Source organism: Pinus tabuliformis, chromosome 7, assembly GCF_031772625.1.
Source record: "Pinus tabuliformis cultivar Carrire ecotype Pingquan chromosome 7, CPIR1, whole genome shotgun sequence".
Taxonomy (NCBI): Eukaryota; Viridiplantae; Streptophyta; class Pinopsida; order Pinales; family Pinaceae; genus Pinus; species Pinus tabuliformis.
In genome coordinates, this window is record NC_142293.1 from 1,783,724,048 (window position 1) to 1,783,747,282 (window position 23,235).

The 23,235-nt window shown below is 38.1% G+C and overlaps 1 protein-coding gene across 4 annotated transcripts in view; it reads left to right on the forward strand.

Annotated features, from left to right (window-relative positions):
* LOC149255493 (uncharacterized) overlaps positions 1 to 23,235 on the forward strand; it is a 152,724-nt gene that overhangs the window by 17,499 nt on the left and 111,990 nt on the right. For 3 of the 4 annotated variants that reach the window (XM_089460497.1, XM_089460498.1, XM_089460499.1), the window contains 4 exons: positions 11,368 to 11,603; positions 11,704 to 11,808; positions 12,073 to 12,151; positions 12,263 to 12,338. In XM_089460497.1, coding sequence (XP_089316623.1) covers positions 11,393 to 11,603; positions 11,704 to 11,808; positions 12,073 to 12,151; positions 12,263 to 12,338 — 471 coding nt within the window. In that variant the 5' untranslated portion in view covers positions 11,368 to 11,392. The remainder of the gene's footprint in view (positions 1 to 11,367; positions 11,604 to 11,703; positions 11,809 to 12,072; positions 12,152 to 12,262; positions 12,339 to 23,235) is intronic. The other variant, XM_089460500.1, reaches the window with a different exon arrangement.

A 23,235-nucleotide genomic window follows, 5' to 3' on the forward strand; every position in this document is an offset into this window, starting at 1 on the left:
TCTTTATGATCATCTACAAGGAATCAAGGATAATATCATTAACTTCAATTGAGTGGTGATCTCCTCCCCATGGACCTTTATCAATATATTCCTCTTGTTGAAGCTCTACACCAGACTCTTGCTTGCCACCATCCCTGCCAAAACTTTCAAAACTGAATGTTCCTTGTCTTTTTTGATAGAACCCTTAGTAGTTTTATGATCCCGATTAGAGACCAAGTTCATAAATTCGACACCCATATTTTCTTGATGTTTTTCTCCATTCAGTGGCCCATCCTCTGATCCAACAGAAAAGTCACTGCCAACTGTATGACCTTCACTGTGAAGTTGGCATTCCATGATTGGATAATCCATCACTATCTTCATTTCTTTCAAATAATTCTAATTGATTGCTTGCCTTCTCTTTAGGGGGATACAACCATGTCCATGCTTTTGTCTTTGCTTCAACTTTTCTTATACCCTGTTTTTCAAGCTTAGGCTTATGATCAGTGTCACTTCACTTGTTTTTCTTGCCATTATTCCAGAAATTGTCCCAACTTTTCTTTCTTATATGTCAGAGTATTTTACTATTTTGTTATAATCTTCCAGTCTTCTATTCCATTCTTGCATCTTGTTAATATTTCTGGCTTGCTACTCTTCCATTTTCCTAAAAATCTTTGCTTGTTGTTTGTCTAACTTTCTCCAAGAGTCTGCATACCCGTGCCAAAAATCTGGTATTGGTGGTTCCATTTTTAAATATCATCCAGGTTGGCAAGATCTCTGCTCTGATACCATTGTAGTGTTGTAGGGTAGTTTTAACTTAGAATCTTCTTATAAACACGAGGGTTTCTTCAATAAACCTTTTTTCCCCAATTGAATGATTCATGCATCAGTCACCAAATTCATTCAATAATAAAGTCAACGTTCATAATTGAACTAACTGTATGCCACTTTTCATAAATTTAACCAACTGCACACCAGTGTCATAATTCAACCAATGATGTTATGGTTTCAAAGACTTGTGTTTAATCCCAGATTCAACAATTTACAACTAATGAACTGTCTATGGATGTCACACTTCTAATACTCCTAAAAAATAGTAATAATCAACGATTTGTTCAGTCCCACAGACTTCTTCAACAAAGGACAAAAATAACCTTGTCACCGAGGATTATTGCACAGGTGACTTAATCCTATGCACGAGCCCCTCAGCTGGACTTCGGTACTTAAGAAGACTTCTTTAACAAACATCGGTTTGCACTGTAATGCTCCAGTAATCCTCGCACTAGTTCAGATGTCTCGTTCTTCTACCACGGAGGGTTTCTTGCTTCAAAAACTCAATGTACTAACTCTAAAGGTCACGTCAGGTTCAAGTGACTTGTTCTTTTCAGACGATTTGCAGTTCTGTCACATTCAACTGCGTTTATTACTGCAATTCGAGTCTGCTACAAGTTTACACTGTTGACCCTGCTGCCTACACCTACCTACAAGTCAGTGAGAAAAGCCTTCAATCCCACAAGGTGTGGTTCGTGGTAAGGAACTTAGAGAAGGGGCTGTCACACTAAAATCCCTTCACTCTCCGTTCGAGTCTGCTACAGGTTTACACTGTTGACCTTGCCGCCTACACCTACCTACAAGTCAGTGAGAAAAGCCTTCAACCCCACAAGGTGTGGTTGGTGGCAGGGAACTCAGAGAAGGGGCTGTCACACTAAATCCCTTCTCTCTTCGTTTAAGCTATCTCCTAGGTTAGCTAAGGGGGGTGGTCCCTAATGAAAAGTTAAGTTAAAAAGAGATGTGAGTTTCTAGGAGAATTGTTAGAGTTAAATAGATTATTTCTTTAAGATTTATAAGCAAAAATTGATATGAGCAATAACCATCATAAGATAAGCATGAAATACATAAACAACCAGTGCCTTCCAAGTATTTGCTCTTTAAGAAATGAAATTGTATTTTGCTTAAAACAAAAGTAGAATGCTTAAAAAATTGAAAGCAAAGCAATCCTGAAATGGAGACAAAGATGACATGAAAGAGTCAAAATGATAATCTACAATTAGTGTACAAGAACTAGATCAAGACATGCAAGTAGAACTCCATACTTGTCTAGTTAAAACAATGCTCTAGGTAGCAAATAAAATCCTTGAAAGCACAAGATATTGATCAAGAAAAATATTTAATTTAAATTTATGTGATCTTAGTAGGCTAGAGGAAAGGAAACTCCTTTCAAAATCGTGTGATGAGATCTTTGAGGCAAACAAATTGGGTCCTTCTATTCTTGCTCTTGGGAGTTAGTTCGTCTATTGGAGAGCTATGCCACACCCAAGTAAATCCTTCAACCAACTCTAAAGATCTCTACACACTTGGAAAAAGATGTCAGCAATCATAAGGGATTAAATTATACAATGGAGGAGAAGGCTAGAGATTTCACCAAAAATCTTCTAGTGCTCCTCTTCCTAGAGTATTTATTTAACCCCAAAACCATACAAGATAGCTTGCATGTGTTAATTCAAACAAGTGGCAAAATGATATCTAGCATAATCCAACATACATGTAGAATGTAAAGCACAACAATTGAAATAACATCACCTCAAGAAATGGAAGGAGAACACCGACACAATAGTACCCCAAAGTCTCTTTTATTATATGAAAATGAATACAAAATCTAGCAGAGTCTCCTTTAGCCCCAATAGCTCCTAAAAAAAATGAGAGTTCAAGACTCATTAAAATAGAACTATGGGAGCCAATCCCAATGAAAGATGAAATGACAAGTGTAGCAATGGAGATAATCCCAATGATAAACTAAGTTTCCAAGTGGCCACATGATTGAGATCCCAATGAAGATGAGAAATGGCAAGTGGCATGTTGATGATGATCCAAAGGAAATTCGAATTTGCTTAATGGCTGTGATATTTGACCAAGTGTCCAATGAATCTCTGAGTGTAGTAGTGAAAATCTCCTCTTTGGCTGAGCATAGATCCCTGTGGAGCAGCTGTGTAACAAGTGTGAAGAAACTAAAGTAAATTGAAGACAAATCATCCACCAAATCTGGAAATAACAGCCACTTCAAATTTGTGAATAAACTGTTGTGCATGTTCCTTCCTCCTTGCTGTACGTATCTCTTTAACTGCTGGTGACTGCGTGTTGGAATATGAACATGTGTTTAGAGGAGATGAGATAAGGGGAGTTAACTCCCACATAAAACTGCTGCTAACTTGCCACGTAAAACTGTTGTTAACTCCCACGTAAAACTGTTGTTGTGCGTATGGCTGAGGTAGATAACAACGTACAGGTGGATAGTAAAGTGGATTGTTGGTGGAAGCCATTCTCCACAAAAGTCTCAGCAAAATCCTTAATCAAATCTTTGATACTTGCGTTGATTTCCTTGCTGGCAGCGTTGACCACTTAATTCTGTTGCGTGGAGTTTCCCTTTAGCATGTGCGTGGAGCTCTTTTAATTTGCATGTGCATATTTGCCTTTGATAAACCATACGTAGAGTAGGAGGGTGAGGTGGGGTCCACTCCCCACTCACACTTTTAACATAAGACTTTGGCTTAAATCAAATCCATTATATTTGAATTAAATCACATGTAAATTATTAGCCATACGTAGCATTTCATGCACCTTACGTGATGCCTTTGACCATCCTTTTGAATTGCTTTGACTTTAGCCTGTTGTACCTTATGAGGTGGGCCTCACATGCTTGCCACATCACCTTTGACTCTCCACATAATTTCCATGTCAAAATTTGACCTATTTTGACTTTGGAAAAGTTTATAAATTTTTCCAATTATTCATTTTTTTCAAATTTTTTTCTCACTTTTGCTAGTATCATTTGAAAAATTGGCTTTTGAGGGGCTATAAGTCATTTTTGACCCCAAAAGTGGGTCTTAGGATGATGCTAGGCCTTTGAGGATGAATTTCGAGTAGTCACATGCCCCAAACATTTCCTAAGGCCACTTATTTATACCATTACATAAAAAATATTCAAAAAATCCCATTTTACAGGAAATTTTTAATTATTAAAAAATCCTACTTAGACGTAGCCAAATTCCACGAAATTTTTTGTGTGATCTAGTATGGTAATATGCATCGCCTCTAGACACTAAGATGTGTTAGGGGCTCAACCTTCAAACCCTCACCCCGGATTTGGGGTAAAAAGTGAGTGAAAAAACCCAGAAAATTATCCGCCTCTGAAAAAGAAGGGATAATTAACCAGATAAAAAAAACACTCCAAGGTGTACTTGTTTGCAACTTTGCTGATCGAGTCCCAACATCTTAGGCCTGTTACAGACTCAAAAACTCATCATTACTAGTATCACTTATTACAATTCCCCGCAGGGTGTGGAATTTGGGTACAAGAAAGATGATGAGAAGATAGAAGTAGAGTTAAAAAACTCTGTTGACTGATGATATATGATGGTACAAGTGTCCTCTGGATCATCTTTGGGCATGGAGTTTTCATATAATCATCAGGTGCCACCCCAGTGGTCAACATACACCAAAATGGTTACTTTCGTGCTTCCGCCGGAACCCCCGCTATTATGTTGAGGGACATGCACCTTCCTTCAGGACTTCGGTGAATACGTGACTATCATAGAGATATGCTACGAGACCCACTAGATTTGTTTTCGCTCAGCCAGAGAAAAATACGCGATTTCCGCTTGATTTTGCTCCAAAAAAACAAACCCACTGCGGATCTGTGATACATTACCATTAGTCCTTTGCCTCACGCTATTCCTTTCTTTAATCGTAGAACAGAATTTAGTAAGAGTGAGGCTGCCTTTTTCACTGGAAATCCTAAACCATACAGGACCTGTAACTGAACTGTAAATCAACCTCTGAACCTATAGTAGAAGTCGATCCGCTACAGATCTCGCCGCTTCTGTGGCCAAGACAAGAAATTGGAATAGAGAATTTTACTGCCCTTTAGATAGCATTTCCTGTGCCAGAACAAAGAAACAATGCAAACAAATCTACATTGTCTCGCCAATGGTATTCCTGTGCCAGAACAAAGAGAAGAAAAATAAAAAATATGTTAAAATTGGCAACTAGGGCCAAACTCCATGCGGGTCATCTTATTTATGGCAGCTGATATTTTTCTTGGATCCCTCTCATCGAGAGGTGTAGGATTGATCTAAAGATCATCTGATTCCGATAAGTGTTCATGGAGATATGGATTTATTTGGGTTATGGGACAATTTGTCGAGGTTGGCCAGCAACCAAATAACCCCCACGTGTGCTCAACGTTTTAGTATAAAAGGAGGTGACTTGATAGTCATTTGAACACACACTTCACTCTTGATTTCTCTCCACTTGTTTTTGGGTTTTAGTGGAAGAGAAGTCTAAGAGGAGGAAGCCCTAGATGTAGGAGGAAAGGAGACTAAACAAGGAGCCCTAGCCACAGTCTGGCCGCAGTCATGAAGAGGTCCAATACTGCCCTAGCCGCAGTCCTAAAGAGGGTGGTTTAGCCACAGTCCAAGAGAGGAGATCCCTGCTCCTATACACTGCCCAAACCTGCCCTAATACGCTGCCTAAAGGGATACCCTAACCGTAATAAAGAGGCATGCTCTAAACGCAGTCCTAGATGATGACCTAGCAGCTCTTCGCATGACCTAGATCTAGGACGCAGTCATATTGTGAAGAAGACAACCCTAACCAATACGCTGTCAAGGAAGACACAATCATATTGTGAAGAAGACAGCCCTAACCAACACGTTGTCAAGGAAGACGCTGTCATATTGTGAAGAAGACAACCCTAATCCTCTACGCTGTCAAGGAAGACAACCCTCACCTAATACGCTGTCCCAAGGGTGACCCTAATCGCAGTTATGGAGATGGCACCTAAACGCTGTCTTAGAAGAAGTGCTCTACACATGGAATGCCCTTGCTGTCATGAAAGGAAAAGCCCTCATCCTATACGCAATCATGAAAGGAATCCCCTTGCTGTCATGGAAGGAATGCTCTCACACTTGAACACTGAGATAAAGAAGCCACACCTTCAGCTATCCTTAACGCTGTTCTAAAGTAACATTATAGACAGTGTAGCAGGATGTATAGTGTAGCATAGTGCACATAGGAGCAACAAGGGTTACAGGATGTATAGTGTAACATTGTGCACATAGGAGCAGCAAGGGTTACATGATGTATAGTGCAGTATTGTGCACATAGGAGCAACAATGGGTACATGATGTACAGTGCAGCATAGTAGCAATGGGTACATGATATACAATGCATCATAGTGCACACAGTAGTGGTGCAACATGATGTAGCTTAGTGTTGCTGGACATGGTATGGTGCAACAATGGGACAACATGGTAATGATGGACATATTGCGGTAGCAAGATGATGAGGTACTGCAGCAGCATGATAATGAGGTATTGTAGCATGCATTTGGGTGCAGCATAGTGTAATGAAGAGCTCAGCGTAATGCAACAGTACAATGATGGGTACAATCTGATGAGATGCAACATAGTGATGATGGGTGCAGCATGCTGCATCATGATGATGAGGTGCAACACAATGATAGGTGCAGCAAGGTGATGGGGTCACCTTGGAGAATCAGTTGAAGCAGCATGTCTTCAACTGAGTTCAACTACCTCATGTATCATCTTCTTAGAGATGATATATGCTCTTATTTAGATAAGTCAAAGTGTTGACTTCTATTTTATATGTACTATCTCTCTCTCTCTCTCTCTCTCTCTGTGCTGAACTATGAAGAACATATAAGAAGAATTGATCAAGGGTTTCCCTACATTGGGGTTTTTCCTTGGCTAGCGCCACATCTTGTGTCATCTTGTTTTGGGTTGTCTTTTGCGATTTATGTTTATGTTCTATCTGCAATTTACTATTATGCTGATGTGATTGCTAATCTCAAAAAGATATTGAGCTAACTGTGAAAATTGAAATAAATTGCTCTAAGCATAGAACATACCTAAACTTAACAAAATATTTCTATCTACTAGGGGGGAATCTTTCACCACCAAAATTGATAGGCAAAGGGGTCTTAAAACCCTCAGAGTCTCAGGCTCAAATAATACAGAGATAAATGATCCAATCCAAGATGATTAAAATGAATTCATCCCTCACATATTTATAGATTTTTTAGAGGGGTCTTTCGTCCATAAATGATTGGGTAAATTTCACTTCAAACACCAGTTTTGGGTTTCTTTGCCCAGCTGCCCCAAAACTTGCCCAGAATTTGGAATTTTGGGGTTTTGCCCCTTTATTGAGGACTGTAGCTTACAGGGATCGATAGGCTATTTTGTCCTTTGGGCAATTAATTTCCCAGGAACATTACACCTTAGGGCAATTAATTAGAAAGGGACATTACACCCTGTCATCATATTCCTGCCCCAACCTAGCAGTGACATACTGGTTGTAGTATTGTCTATATTTAAGTGGAGAGTAGTTGCATAGCAATTTGGTGCACTTCATTTTATCAGCAGACAAATGCCAGGTGAGAGTCCTCATAGTTTTATGTCTGTTTCATGTTTACCCTGTTACCAGAAATAGGAAACAGGAAATGGAATGGGAAAAGGGAACAGAATGAGAGATGGTGCTGGCTGGGTTTTTGGGGAGAAAATTTGATTAGGAATGTGATGATGTAGTGTCAACATGGGTATGGCATAAGAATGAGAAGTGTTGCTAGAATGCTTTTCCTGGTCCAATTTCAGGTAAGATAGTTTTGCATAGAAATGTTTGTAAGGAATTTACATGCCATAAGGAGCATGTTTTTGGAGATTAGATAAATTACTTTAGAGTCAACTAAATAACTCCACCAAGTTAAGTGTCTGGGATTCTGACATATTTAACTTAAATCGATATACATTTGATACAACCTTCCCACTCAAGAAAAAATTTGTGATTTGATAAGAGGACAAAGATCATTTAACCAGTTGTGATTGATGAATGCACATGACCTTGTATAGAAAAGTTGTTATTCAACTACACCGCCTCGTTGAATAAGGGGCAAGTATGTTATGCTTGATAACATGGTTGCAGAACTACATACACCCTTTCAACATCCAACAGAATAATACTTGCGCCAATATAACATAGTGGATACTGGTCACAATTTGTGTTGAATGCTCATGTCAGACAATATCACTAAACCAAGTATTCTAATAACAAAAGTATTACATAAATTATCATATATCAACTTTTTTAAGAACATTATAAAGCAGTTTGATGGATTGATTTCGTCTGAGAATGTGAAAAAGTTAAAAAGTAAAATGATGTATGCCTAGAACTTAAAAGTTTCATTCATGGTTTTAGGTCATCAGAGAATCCCATTGCCACATAAATATGAAAATAAGATACATATGTAAGATGTCTAATATGTCCAATCATGTACATCATATGTTAACTGTTGCCGATTGGTAGCTGCTAAGCACCAAGAATCGAAATTGAAGAGTCCGAACAAAATTGCATATTAAACAAAAGGTCTAAATTTATCTACTACCCTCTGGCTCTTTTAGGGAGCCTAGTACTAGTCGTAGGTCCTCCATTAGCAGTGGTCTTGGGGCTGGGGCCTCGGTTTTTTTGGACTTGTGATGGTTGGTGTCAGTCATGCTCACTGGTTTCTACTCTTGGTCCTCCTAATCTATCCAGTCTGGTGAATCCTCAAAAATGTCTCTAAATTATCAACAATCCAAAATTAAGCCTCAACATCGGGTGGTTTCTTTGTCCACTCATACACAATCTAAGATTGGAGTAGGTATTTCATTTCAAGCAGTGTTTGATACTCCAATTACACTTGAAACTGCAGCACTACTAGTCTGTCTTGACTCTTAACACCCAAACTGCAAATTTTTGAAGACTTGGTTTTTGTCCATCATAGTTAGCCTATTGACTATCTACATAAAAGAACAAGGAAAAAGGAGAACAAATAAAATTACATATTTCTCCACCACTATATAAGAATAAAAAATCAAATAAAATTATATTGCATTATGCTTTCACCCCCCTCTGCCATTTCAGACCCAAATTATTTGGCATCTCTCGGATACAGCTGTAGTTAAATCTGTAAATGATGACATACCTTTGTAACTGGCAACATCTTGTGAGCAAAAGTAAAGAATTAAACCACATCCTCATTTATCTAAGTTAAAGCCGTGAGTTATAAATAATGCGTTCAAGGAAGGCCCAAAGTTCCAAGTACCAACTGCATGAAGTGGGTGATGGAGCATGTTGTTCCATTACAATCGAATCCTAAATCATGATGTGTTTGAGTTCTCCTTCCTCACTTTGACCCTCCACCTTGTAAATTCTTGGACAGCTCATTTAGCCCTATCCATGGCATCATTGAGGGCTTGTCACCATCAGTAAATAAAAGAACTTTTACCAAAGACTCACTGACCACATAAACCTCTTGTACTCCAACACAAAAGGAATCTCTGTAAATGGGTGAAGCAATAGGCTTCACTTTCTGTTTCTTGTTGAATGGATGAGTGTACCACTCAGCTAAAACAAACATCCCCTTGAACTCCATTTGAAAATTGAGGATGGGTTGAATAGAAATGAAGTTGGTAGTAAATGGCTGATGGCAGTGCAAATCTATTTAGTATTTTCCATTTTCTGTCAATGTTCTCAGAATGCTAAGTGTTGAGGCATGGTTATAAAGGAATTTTGTGATGTTTTTGCCTCCTCAACTACGCAATTAACAATGTAAACTTTACCAAGAGGCTTTAACATCATATCAAATCAATGGGCTGCAGATGGAGTCCAAAATAATGTGGATTGGCTGTATATTAACATTTTTCCACCTGCCATATAATATTAGTTGCACTCTATTATGACCTAGAGGCTAGGATATTAAATAATGTGAATCGGATTGTGAGCAGGTGTTTCTTGTGGGGTGACATGCTCTTGAGCATTGCAATAAATAATCAACCTGGATATAAGGTCCTTACTCATCCAAATAGGAAAGAAAAAAGAAGATTTGCATGACTAGATAGGAGTTGAAGTACAGTTTGAGAAAGGCAGGACCCCGCTAAATTTTCTAGTTTTTTATCCCAAGGAGGCAATGGATGGAAGATTGTGCCCCAGATTTTGCTTCAGAATGGAGAATAATAATGTGGTATTAAGATCAGGAAAAAGGCATGCAGAAGGCAAAGCATTTGAGGCGATATCAGTTACCATACCTCCTCCCCGCCTGGGTGTGTTGGTCTCCTTGCTATTCCACCTGCTGTAAAATCAACATATATTGCTTTTCTTCCTTTTTCTTCTTAACTTCATCAAGAGCAGCAATAGCTTGTGCTCAAACTTTAGGGTGACATGTGCACATGGCTTGGTATCTATGCCAGGGAGTTGTGCTTGGTGGGATTTTAGATGGTAAATCCCCTGAAAAGACATTGGGAAAAGTTTGCATTGGATAATCCCCTGTAAAAACCTTGGGCAAAGTTTGCATTTGATACTGACACAGCGTCCTTCAATAGCCATCCCACATGCTTAAAACATTTCCAATTCAATCAACACTAACAATAGTTAATCTACTACAAATAAACCGTATACTTATTGCAAAAATCTGCAAAATGTTGAGCAAAATTATTCCTGGGATATGTTTGTGTTAATAAAGTGGGAAGAGTTCCGTGAATTTTTGTGCTGAATCTAAATAAGCGTCTTTGTCTTTTCTTTGACCACGGCTAACTGCATCACAGAAAACAGGAACATACAGATTAAAATTTCCCAACAAAATGTGCTACTTATCCACAAAGCAGGTCAAAGCTTTTTGATATTATCAGTTAAAATAGATGAAACTTGCAAGATTTTTTTTTTTGTCAAATACATAATTCTGTGTTAATCATCCCTGCTTGCTGCTAAGAGATGTTCATGGACTAGTTAAGATGCCAAAAGACATGCTAAAAATTTAGGATGCTGGAAATTTGGGAAAAACTTGCTTGAATAATTATATGAATTTTCTACGTGATTTTGCTCAGGAATGCTCTTTAAACTCTTCATGACATGGATTAAAAATGCATGTCTGAACTAATCTCTAATTCAAGGGTTGGTTGCCTTGAGAGTGTTTGCAAAACTTGTTCAATACAATTTGTGCAAATTTTGCAATTTCTGGGTATTTTTGGTAAACTTTGTTTGAAAATCAACGTTTGCAGATAATGGATTTCTGTGCTAAAATCTCTGCATACCTAGTGGGTTCTGCAATTTTTTTTGAGTACCTAGAGGGTCCTGCAATTTTTCTGAGCAATAATTTGTAGAAGGGCCATGTTATGAGTCACACAGTCTGTGAGGAAAGTGAAGTTCTACAAATATCTGTTCACATATTTTCTTATACATAAAGATGAATAGATGATTACATTTTAAGAGGTTTTGTTTATTGTCATTGTTCATTTTATTGTTTACTTTTCTGATAAAGCTTGTGGGTGTTAATTTTTGCAGATTAACATTACCAATTGATAGCAAAATGGACTCTGAAGACTATATTGAACTTCCACCCATTCCGCCATCAGATAGTGAAGAAGGGTATGATGGGGATGGGGCTTCTATTTTTCAGAAAGTGAATAAAGAGGATTCCAATGGAGGGGAAGGTGATGATAAAATTGATCTTCATGAAGATAGTAATCAGTATGAGAGGAAGAATAGTCCGTATGTGGAGGACGTTGGCAAAGATGGAAGTAAGTAAAACCATGATATTTTGAAGATAGCAATCAAGGTGTTAAAACTTAATAAGATGCAGCAGAACATGAATTTGTGTCTTTAACCATTTCCCAATAGTTGCAGCTGGTGATTGCAAAGTGGACCATGTGAAATCTGGCTTAGTTGGAGAGAATGGAAGCCCATTTGTTAATGAGAGTGAGAGTGTAAAGGTTGACATAAGTCGTATCCTCTTTCCATATGCGTGCCTTTTTCATATTTTTCTCAGTTTATCCTTTAATAAAATTTTAATTTCTTAAAATGTAAAATATATTTATGAAAATTGAGAGCATCTTTGATGCACCCAATAGTTTAAATAATAAATAACTGTGTGCGTGTTCAGTTGTTTTCTGAAAAAGTTCTTATGTTTACATCTTGATTTTCACACTAGGTCTTAAGCCAGTTCTGATTAAATATGAATTAAAGAATTTCTTGACACAATTTAAATAGCTAGATCACTTAAACGGCCTCGTTTATCATATAGTGATGATCAGCCTTATGTTCATGTTGTTTATAACTATCTATCAAGGTTAGTGACTTCCATCCAAGCCAACAACAATATTTGCTTCTTTACTTGATTATTTATTGTGTTTTTTTTTAAGCAATTTGTTTGCTCTTTGACTTGTTCTTTTCATATCAGTGAAAGCAAGAAGAAACTATCTGAGCTGTTGCAGAATTGGTCTGAGTGGCACGCTCAACATGCTGCTAAAGTCAAGGTATGGCCGCATTGCAGTCTTCTATGGTTTCATTATGTTCTAGGTATCATCATTTTTATTTTGTTATGATTGTTTAGAGGGTTTATGAGATTCAGAGATTATTGGTATGGTTGGTGTTCTTACCTGGCAATTCCTAAGGGAGTTTGGATAACATCAGAAATGAAGCCACTGTCAGCTTGCTTGATCTTTCTCTCTTTGGAGTTAATGCTTGCTAATTTCTGGGGTATCCTATTTTATTTAAGGTATTAACTGCAAGTCAGTAAAATATTAGAAGTTCCGTTAGACCAATAATAGATTGCTGTTCTGTTTGTAATATCTGATTGAAGTATAGAAAACAGCAAGCCAAAAATCTCTAAAACTATCCCAAATGCATGGACATCAATGCAGAAAGTTAACAATGTGTTGTGCATGTAACCCAATTGAAATCTAAAATAAAAATGCTGAATCTAAATGGTCCGGATTGGATCAATATATTGCTTGTCATCCATCTCGATGCTTTGAAAGTGGAAAAAATGGAGGAATCAGCTAAGGGGACTGTTTTTACCAGCGGGACCCAGTTTGGCAAAACAGGGTTTGAAGCCTTCCGGGAGTGTTTTGAGGCATCAAACGACATTTTTTGGGGGCAAAACTTTGTTGCTTTAGCATAACACCTTTTTCATGCTATTCTACACACAGATCTTTCCAACGACGCAAGAAACACGTCAATTGGAGTTCGTATGCAAAAAGTTATGCCATTCAAAAGTTGATCTTCTTGTTTTCACCACCATAGTTCGACAGGTTGTCGCGTCAGCCCCCATTATTCATGGAAGAGGGGCTAGCCATGTGATTATGATGTAAAAGACTCTAGAAGAGTCTATATTGTAACTCTGGTTAAGAGTTGAGGTAGTTAAACCTAACCACTAGTGGGCTATTAGGTTGTCTTATAACCAGACCACTAGGAGGAAAAAAGATTCTATTCTTTTGAGTGCATTTGTTCCATAATTGGGCAAAAATAGGCAAGAGGGATAGCAGGTAGAACACACAAAGAGGATTTGTGCACTGTAGTAGCCCACGGGCTACATGCCATACTTCTTTGTACTCGCAACGATATTTCCAGATAGAGAAAGAGAGCGTAGTGACTTCACCTTCCAGTTGGGTTTTCTCTCGAAAGGGTTTCCCAGAGCATATCTTGTGTTATATGTGTGTGCAAGCTTTTATTTTTCTGTTCTCTATTTTCTGCATAATTTTCATTTGCATGCATGCACTATTAACAATACATGTCCATAATTTTAATAAAATTGTAATAGTGTAGAATTTTAGATTTTAAATATAATTTTAATAGATCCGTTGTGATGAATTGTCCAGTGGAATATCCACAACAGTTTATGGATCATATTGGTACTAGAGTAGGTTCTTTGGGTATTTTGTGGAGATTTGCAGAGGATCTAAATTGGCGGGGCCAAAAATCGTAAAACCCTAATCATGGCTGATGAATCCGTTAATGACCCTCGTGATCCTACAAAGGTGAGGTTTTCGCGGCTGGAACAACAAGTTGCAGATATAAATCGTAATGTAAACCTACTCATGGCGGCTGTGAGCAATAAGCTTGGGATATTTGGAGAAGATGTGGGTTCAAATGCAGAGGACAAATCGGAAGGGGGATCGAGAGATCGAGAAGAAACAAAGAACCAACCGAAGAAAGAACACGGAAAAGATCAACCCATTTCGAGTGCTGTGAACCAATCACAATCCCTATTTAAAATGGAAGCGAAGGTCGATATCAAGCCATACCATGGCAAGATAGATGCTTTGAAGCTGAATCACTGGTTGCAACAACTAGAAGTTTATTTCAACATCCATCAAATTGAGGAAGAATAAAAGATTTCATTTACGCGGCTTAAATTAGAGGGCCATGCAATGACTTGGTGGGAAAGCCACATAGAGAGCTTGAGAGGTTGGAGAGAGAGCCTCTAGTGACTAAGTGGGAGGACTTCAAAACCCTCATTAAGTCACAATGTTATCCCATTGGGTAGGTAGAGGACCAGTGGATCTGGTGGCATTACTTCAGGCAAAAGTCGGGCCAAAGTATGTAGGAGTACACCATGAAGTTCAAAAAGATGGCCATAATGTTGGTTATCTCCCCAAAGGACCTAGATGAACTCCTCAAGTATTTGGAGTGTTTGCATCGCCATCTACAAGAGCAACTGATGTTGTTCAAACCCAAATCAGTGGACGACGCTTGTGTGCAGGCACAGTATGTGGAGAACATAGGCCTAAAGAGAGCGCCATCAAGTGGATCGAATTAGAAGGAGCAACAAGATTCTTTTAAGGAGGGGAAGAAGAACCAAATCGAAGAGAAGATAAAAAGATGACAATCACAACACACCAGTGCAAAGATCCCAACAACCGTTGCAACATTGACGACCATATAGAGGAGAAGTGCTGGAAGTTGCATCCAGAGCTAAACCCGAAGAACAAAAAGAAAGATAATAAGAAGAAAAATCCCATGGCCACTGATTCGAGCAACCAAGTTGAAAGTAGCTCAGATGTGGATGAGAAGATCGTTTGTACATTAGTGCAAAAGTAGGTGAATCTAAGTAGCTTTCAGCAACAGGAAGAGAAAGAAATGACCAAATTCTTCCGTATAAATATGTAGGTCAAGAAGACAAAGATTGATGCTCTGTTTGACTCAGGATCACAGGCGAATCTCATTGCAGCAGAGCTGGTCAAGGAGTTGGGGCTGGAAGTTCGTGATCATCCAAACCCATATCCACTGGGATGGGTAAATAAGGATGCAGAGATGAAGGTAACAAAATAGTGCAAGATTAGATTTTCTATCAGTGCTATTTTGATTGATGAAGTAGAACTAGATGTGGTTCCCCTTGATGTATTTGGAGTCATGTTTGGGAGTCCCTACATGTACATGCAAGATATAATATTCATGCGGAGAGTCAACCAATACCGGTTCCTCATGGAAAATTGTTCATCATCAACGTGCACAAAGCCAAGTTGAAAATCTCACTAGTAAGTGCCAATTAAGCCAATAAATTGATCAGTTCCAACAAGAAGTATGTTTTATTGTTTTTAAGAGAGTCAGTCTGTAAAAGAGTTAGTAAGAGGCAAGGCATCCTTGGAGGGGAACAAAAACAACAACTGGAAGAGTTGCTACTGGCATACATGGATGTGTTTTGTGAACCTAAAGGACTACTACCTAAGAGGGAAGTGGAGCTCGAGATGCAGCTTTTGACAGACTCCCCATTCCCAAACATTGGGTTGTACAGTGAGTTTGTTATAGAAGCAAGTGAGATGAAGAAATAGTTGTAGCAGTTACTGGAACAGGGTGTCATTCAACCAAGGATGTCACCATGTCGGTTACCCATCATCATTGTGCCAATGAAAGACGAGACTTGGTGGATGTGTATAGATTACAAGGTGTTAAACAAAATCATGCTCAAGAACAAATACCCCCTCCCACGATAGATGATCTATTGGATCAACTGCAGCAAGCCAAATATTTTCACCACACAAGACTTAAAGTCTGGATATCAACAAGTTTGAGTCAAAGAAGAAGATACCTAGAAGATTGCCTTCAAAACCAGGCAAGGTTTGTATGAGTGGTTAGTCATGCCATTTGACCTATGTAATGCACTAACTACATTTATGAGATTAATGAATGATGTATTGTGCCCTTTTATAGATTCAGTTGTTATTTTTTATTTGGATGATATGCTGGTATATAGTGATACCTAGGAGGAGCACATCTCACATTTGACGCAGGTGATGGAGACATTAAAGAAGCACCGTCTGCTTGCAAATATAAATAAGTGTGAGTTTCCACAACAACCTTTGGTGTATTTGGGGTATGTGATAGGTGGAGAGCTGAAGATAGATTTTGCCAAGATGGAGGCCATCATGAAATGGCTGGTGCCTATTAATGTTTCTAAGGTCAGGAGTTTCATTGGGGCAACAAAGTACTTGAGGAAATTCATAGCCTCATTTTAAGCAGTAGCAACACTGCACCACGCCATAACAACAAGTAGCAAGAATTTCCAGTGGCGAAAGGGCCAGCAGAGGGATTTCGAGGAGCTAAAGAAGAAGATTAGTCAAGCACCAGTTCTGACATTGCCAAACTTGCAGGAGCCCTTTGAAGTGGACATAGATGCGAGTGGGTATGTTATGGGAGCAGTCTTGATGCAAGGAGGAAGGACTATATGCTACCATTCTAAAGTATTTCATGGGGCAAGTTTTAACTACCCTACCTACGACAAGGAGCTCTATGCCCTAGTGCAAGCTGTGAAGAAGTGGAAGCACTATCTAATGGGAAATGAAACAGTTATCCACACAGATCACCATTATAGACCCTCACAGACTACCCATTTCTGTGACACAAATATAATTCAGCAGACCAAGTAATTTGTAATAAAATAACCTAACCAAATAGTTAGGGTTATTCCCAAATCACATTTACATAGATTCGATCTAGAACACTAAGACTCGCCTAAGATGCTAGCGACAAAATCCATTCCAGCTTTGGGGTAAGACTGGAGGGGAAAACTCTGCCGACCATCCGAGAATGGATTGGTGAGACAAAAAACCTCCCAGAATGGAGATCGTCACTAGAAAGATAAGTTTACCTAGGTTGTTACATACAAGACACAGTTCTGCTAAGATTATTTACATCATATACATGTAGAATGGGTTTACATTATAACATGATGATCAAGTTGATGATGATAATTGGACGACACAGACACATCGATCAGGCGATATCCTTTTGCAAAAAAGGGGGTGTACTTGCTATGGGGTCATTAACACAGAGTGGTCAACAACTACCATCTCCACGCTGGATAAGCTGTGTTCTTAAAGGTGAGCGATTGCATGCTGCAACTGATCAGAGAGGCTCACACCTCCAAGGTTGAAGGGCACTTTGGTGTAGGAAAGACTATGGCCAACTTGCAGAGGTATGTGTATTGGCCCTAGATGGAAGAGCAGGTAGTTAGGTTCATAAGAGGATGCATGCTTTGTTGTACCAACAAGCCTATCTAAAGGAAATAAGGTCTATGTCATCCCTTACTTGTACCTACTCATCCTTGGGAAAGCATTTCGATGGACTTTGTGGGAGGTTTACGAACAACTAGGAAGGGACATGACTACTTGTTCATGGTAGTTGACAGGTTCAACAAGATGTGTGTTTTGATGCCTTGTAAAAAGACCATCAGTGGGCAAGAAGCAACAAACTTGTTCTTTGGACAGGTCTGGGTGCACTTTGAGATACCAAGGAGCATTGTTTCAGATAGGGATACACGATTTCTCAGTGCATTTTGGACTGCATTGTGGGAGATGGACACGAAGTTGAAGATATCTACAACATTCCATCACAGACAGATGGAGAGACAAAAGTAGTCAACAAGACTTTGGTGCAACTTTTGAGGGGATACAACCAAAAGCGTTGAAAGACTTGAAATGAAAATATGGTATATATACAACATTCTTACAATAGAGCAATCCATACTTCTATAGGAAAGTCCCCATTTGAAACTTGTTTTGGATATTTGCCGCCTTCACCTTTGGATATTGCATGTGGGCAACAAGGAGGAGTGAGGGAAGATCTTATAGGAGACGCCTTGAGGGCTAAAAACTTTATAGAGAAGATTAGGCCAATCCATCTACATGTAGAAGAGACATTGCAAAAGTCATAGGAGAAATATAAGGCCAGGCATGATCAACATAGAACAGAGAAATTGTTCAAGGTGGGAGACAAAGTATGGCTACAGTTGAACAAGGAGAGGCTACAGGGGCTTGGTAAGAAAATCAAGGCTTTGAGGTATGGTCCTTTCGAGATACTGGAAAAGGTGGGTGATAATTCCTATCGACTCAGTTTACCACCATATATGCGCATTTACTTAGTTGTGTATGTAGAGAATTTGAAACTCTATGAGCTTTCCATGCTAGATCAAGAAGAGGAACAAGTCCTACCTTTTGTGGAGGATTTAGAACTAGATGCTAAGGCAAAGTTGACAGAAGATACAATTTTGTAGAAAAAGTCTAGAACTACAAGTTTTGGCAGATTGGGTTGAAAGTACAGCTTCCAGGCAAAGCTAAATGGTACACTAGAAAAAAGGTGGAGGAAAAATTTCCTCACCTCATTCAGTAGAAGCTTTTGGAGATCAAAAGCCTCCCAAAATGGGGAGGTGTGATCCAGATTGGATCATTATGTTGTTTGTAATCTATCTTGATGCTTTCAAAGTGGAGAAAGTGGAGGAATCAGCTCATAGGGCCGTTTTTCCCGGCGAGATGCAGCTTGGCAAAATAGGGCCTGAAACTTTCTGGGAGCGTTTTGAGGCATCAAACGACGTTGTTTTCTGGTAAAACTTTACCGCTTTAGCATAGCACCTTTTCGTGCTATTCTATACACAAAGATCTTTCCAACGATGCGAGAAGCATGTCAACCGGAGTCCATATGCGAAAGTTATGCCACTCAGAAGTTGACCTTTTTGTTTTCACCACCATGGTTCGAGAGGATGCTGTGTCAACTCCCATTATTCATGGAAAAGGGGTTAGCCACGTGATTATGATGCAAAAGACTTTGGAAGAGTCTATATTGTAACTCTGGTTAAGAGTTGAGGTAGTCAAACCTAACCACTAGTGGGCTATTGGACTGTGTTATAACTGGGCCACTAGGAAGAAAAATGGATTCCATTCTGAGTCGAGAGGCTCATTCTACAACCCAGTGTGAAGGCGATGTGTAAGTATGTCTGTACTCAATGTGGATTTGACACATGTCCCTCTTAACATAAAAATAGAATTTTCTTTAAATAGAGAAACAATGTCAGCTATAATAAAAAACAAAAAAGAATATGCTATGCATGTTTAATTAGTTGTCCATATGACCTAATATAATTTCATGTAAAGTAATTAGAAGTAAAAAAAATATGTGAGTAAGATGTTTAAACCTTATACTTTTCAAAAATATTTTAACATGTGATTTAAATAAACTATTTGAAGATCTATGTTAACTAATTTATGTTGATATCAACTTCATATATATCTATATATAGAAAATAAATGCTAAAAGAAAATATTTTATTGTTATTTTTTGTTGTTGTTCTTTATTTTATTATATGGTTGGTCTTCATATTTTACAGTTTAGTTCTTTTTAAGGTATATGTTTTTTTTGGCGAGATCCAACAAAGATTTTTTAGACTTACAAGTTTAAGTTATGTAATTTTTATAGTATTAAAAAATACAACTTAAACAATGAAAAATTATACATTGTTTTTTGCACTTGAAAAAATTTGATCCCTCTCGGCTCATGTTAGATCCGTACTTAAGATGGATTTATGTTGGTTTGAGTGCATTTGTTAGATAGCTAAGCGAAAATAACTAAGAGGGATAGGAGGTAGAGCACACAAAGAGGATTTGTACACTGTAGTAGCCCACGGGCCACAGGCCATACTTCTCTGTACTCGTAGCCATATTTCCAGATAGAGAAAAAGAACAGAGAAACCTCACCTTCCAGCGGGGTTTTCTCCTGAAAGGGTTTCCTAGAGCATATCTTGTGATATATGTGTATGTGTGAGTTTTTATCTCTATTTTCTGCATAATTTTGATTCACATGCATGCACTGTTAACAATAAATCTACAAATCCAAAATTTTAATAAAACTGTAATAGTGTAGAATTTCAGATTTTGAATATAATTTTATCAAATATGTTGTGACAAACTGTCCATTGTCCTGTGTGTTGATTTCTGGTAGCATCAGATGTAAGTTTCAAAATTTGTAGGGAGGCTTAGACACATGCATTCTCCAATACCCAGAAATCGTTTTGGGAAATTCCACCCGGAGATAGTTTTATTAAACAATTAATTATTTTTAATGGGACCCTAAGTCTAAACTTAGGAAATTGAAATAATTAATGGGTATTAATCTAAACTGTGGGTGTAACTTCTAAAAGAAGACGAGGATCAAGCCAAAATGATCTAAGCCATTGATTAGAAGTTAATCTGGGTCGTTGGTTGTCCAATAGAAAGATATAAGAAGAGGTTTGAGGGGCACTTGAAGATACATAGAGGGGAGATCAGAAGTTTGATTTTCTGAAGTAGAGCTGTCGGAGAGATTTTCGATAGTGATCTTCTGTAGTGAAGGGCAGGGATAGTATCTGAAGGGAAATCTTTCCCGCTCGGAGAATACTCAGCAGAGAAGAGAGAGAGAGAGATCCAGTAGAGGCAGCCCAAAGCCAGAGAGGCTAACGCAGAGCCATGCAGAGGCAGCACAGAAGCCAAGAGGGAATCCGAAAATTTGCTGAAGGAATCGATTGCAGAAGCCAGAAACTGGGGTGTGAGACCGGGAGGTGCAAATCGAAGTTCTTGGGCAGCAAATCGATTAGTTGAAGGGGTGATGTTGGGCTGACGCAATGATTGCGTAGAGGCAGTTCATTTAGTGGTTGGATTAGCGAGGATTTCCGGTGATAGTGTGAGGTAACCTCACTTATCTCTCTGTCAGTGATATTATCTGTAACTGGATTGTCGGGAAGGCATCCAAAGATTGTATTTAGAAATTACTACTGCGTAATAATAAAACCCTCAAAGCTGTTGCACCGATTTTCCCGCATTGGGTTTTTCCGGGGACATTTGTCCAAAATTTATTGTGTCGATGTGTTGTATTTCTTTCTTGTTCAGTATCTTGTTTCCGCATTTTATTTAAATGGTGAAGGCTGTAGTGTATTTGTTTCAGTGTTTACTGTAGGAAACAATAAATAATTTTGTTCAGTAATTAACAAATAGGACAAACGTAATCAGTTGCTGCAGCAGGAATTTGGGCATCCAAATTTTCACACAGTGGAATATCCATGGCAATTTACAGATTACTAAATGTGGAAAACAGCATGTACAATGGGCTCTTTAGACTGTATTTATGACTTCAAGTGCAATTTAAAGCATTGTCTTTTAGTAATTTTGGAATTCTTATGATTCTTAGTGTATGTAAATTGAAAAAGAAGTATAATTTCTCTCTTTCTGCACAAAGATCGAAAATATGCAAGCTAATCTTTCTGTTTTATGATAGAAAAGTGAAAAAAATAAATTAAATATGTTTAATTTATATATCTTGAATGCACTCAAAATCAAGGTAAATAACTAGTTATTGGCTTTTCTTTACCAGTAACTTAATAGCTCAAGTGAATTAACCATACTTATTGGAGTTGAAATATGAAGGAAAGAAAAGTGCATGGGGTGAATGTTAGTATCTAAATCCTATTGATTAAGTAGCAAGTGTCTAAAGTACATTAGGAATTCTTACACATGAAAAATAAGGGATAGTCACCAAGAAAATGATTGAATGCCTTTATTACCAAGGGTTTTATCATTATTAAAGTCATTGATAGGCCCATACACACCAATAAGTCTCCATGATCTTTGGGAAGCCATGATGTGCAATTCCTCTACAAGATGGGAGAGGTACAATCATGATGTTGCAAAGATGTAATTCAACTATAACAAACACTTGAAAGTTGATGCTAGCTCTTAATCACTCTCTCAATAAAAGAATACCGGAAGCAATGAAAGGTACAAGGCAATAATCAATAAACTCTTGCTCTCACTCACAAAATCCTCAATAGTCACTTTCACTCACATTGCTTTTATGATATATAAATGATGGAAAGAGAGAGAGAATGTGGATAGAAGTGATAGAAAATAGAATAGAAGTAAGAATAGTAGTTTACCTACTTGGCTGAGTTGGTATTCTTCCTCGCCATAATTATTTAGCAAATATATGCTTGGACTAACATCGCCCACATTGTTTTACAACCATCGAAAATACCTGGTTCAAAAACTTAAATCATTCCAGTGCAAGTAAACTGTGAAAATAACTCACATAATGCATTTCAACACAAGCATGTCATTGTCGGTCTTCCTTTGTTCATGAAAACATATGCATCGACATCACATTAGGCCAAAGTTCCCATTGCTTGTGAGAGATTAAAGAAATGTGAATCTGGGCATCATTCACTATTGATTAGTTACAAACATCTTTATTCTTTTACAAACCAATTTTTACTTTCAAAATAACAATGATTGTGGCCCTACAACATTTTTACTCTAGAAATTACTACATGTTGATATGGTTCAAATTTAAATCAATGAAAACTAATGATTAAAATTTATAAACAAAAACCAAATTAAACAATCTACCAGTATAAGCTAGTCTACATTCCTAAGTAAGCATTAGTATGATGAAGTCCAGTTCTGCACCTAATTCTATCGAGCAAACTGAAATCACTACTACACTACCAGTTACAACTTACAACTAGTGAGCTTGTAGCATGTTTTTTTGGGCTCTAGAGGCCATCTCGAGCCTGATTGATTATGTATTTTGTTTCTGATTATGTTTTTTTTTTTCTCCTTCCTTTCTTAAATTTATTTATTAATTTTTGTTTAATTTGTTCTGCAGAAAAAAAAGCGTACTTTTCATTAAGAAAATGAACAATTACATTCTTTTGATGCACTAGGTGCATTCTGATAGTACGTACTGGCATATGCCCATCTGATAAAAAACTGGCAGTAACTTGCCCTAAAACTTAAACCTGTCCACTGTGGACAACATGCAGATTTTAGAACATTATAAAACAATTCATCTTGTGTGAGCTGATCTAACTATATCTATATGCAGCAGTACATAAAGCCTAACTGCATACAGCATAAAAACCCCACAAAAACAGATCCATCAGTGATATATACCCGAAAACAGTTTGTTACTGTTGCTGTAGGATGCTTTCATTGAAAGGCCCGTGATATTAAATATGTGATGTGTCCTCTAACTGTTCAGAAATCCTCCAAGATCCCAGAGACTGTGAAGTGCCTTCATTAGAGAGCTTGCCGGCCTCAGTGTTCTGTTGAGAAAAGGTACCAAGGAGGTGTT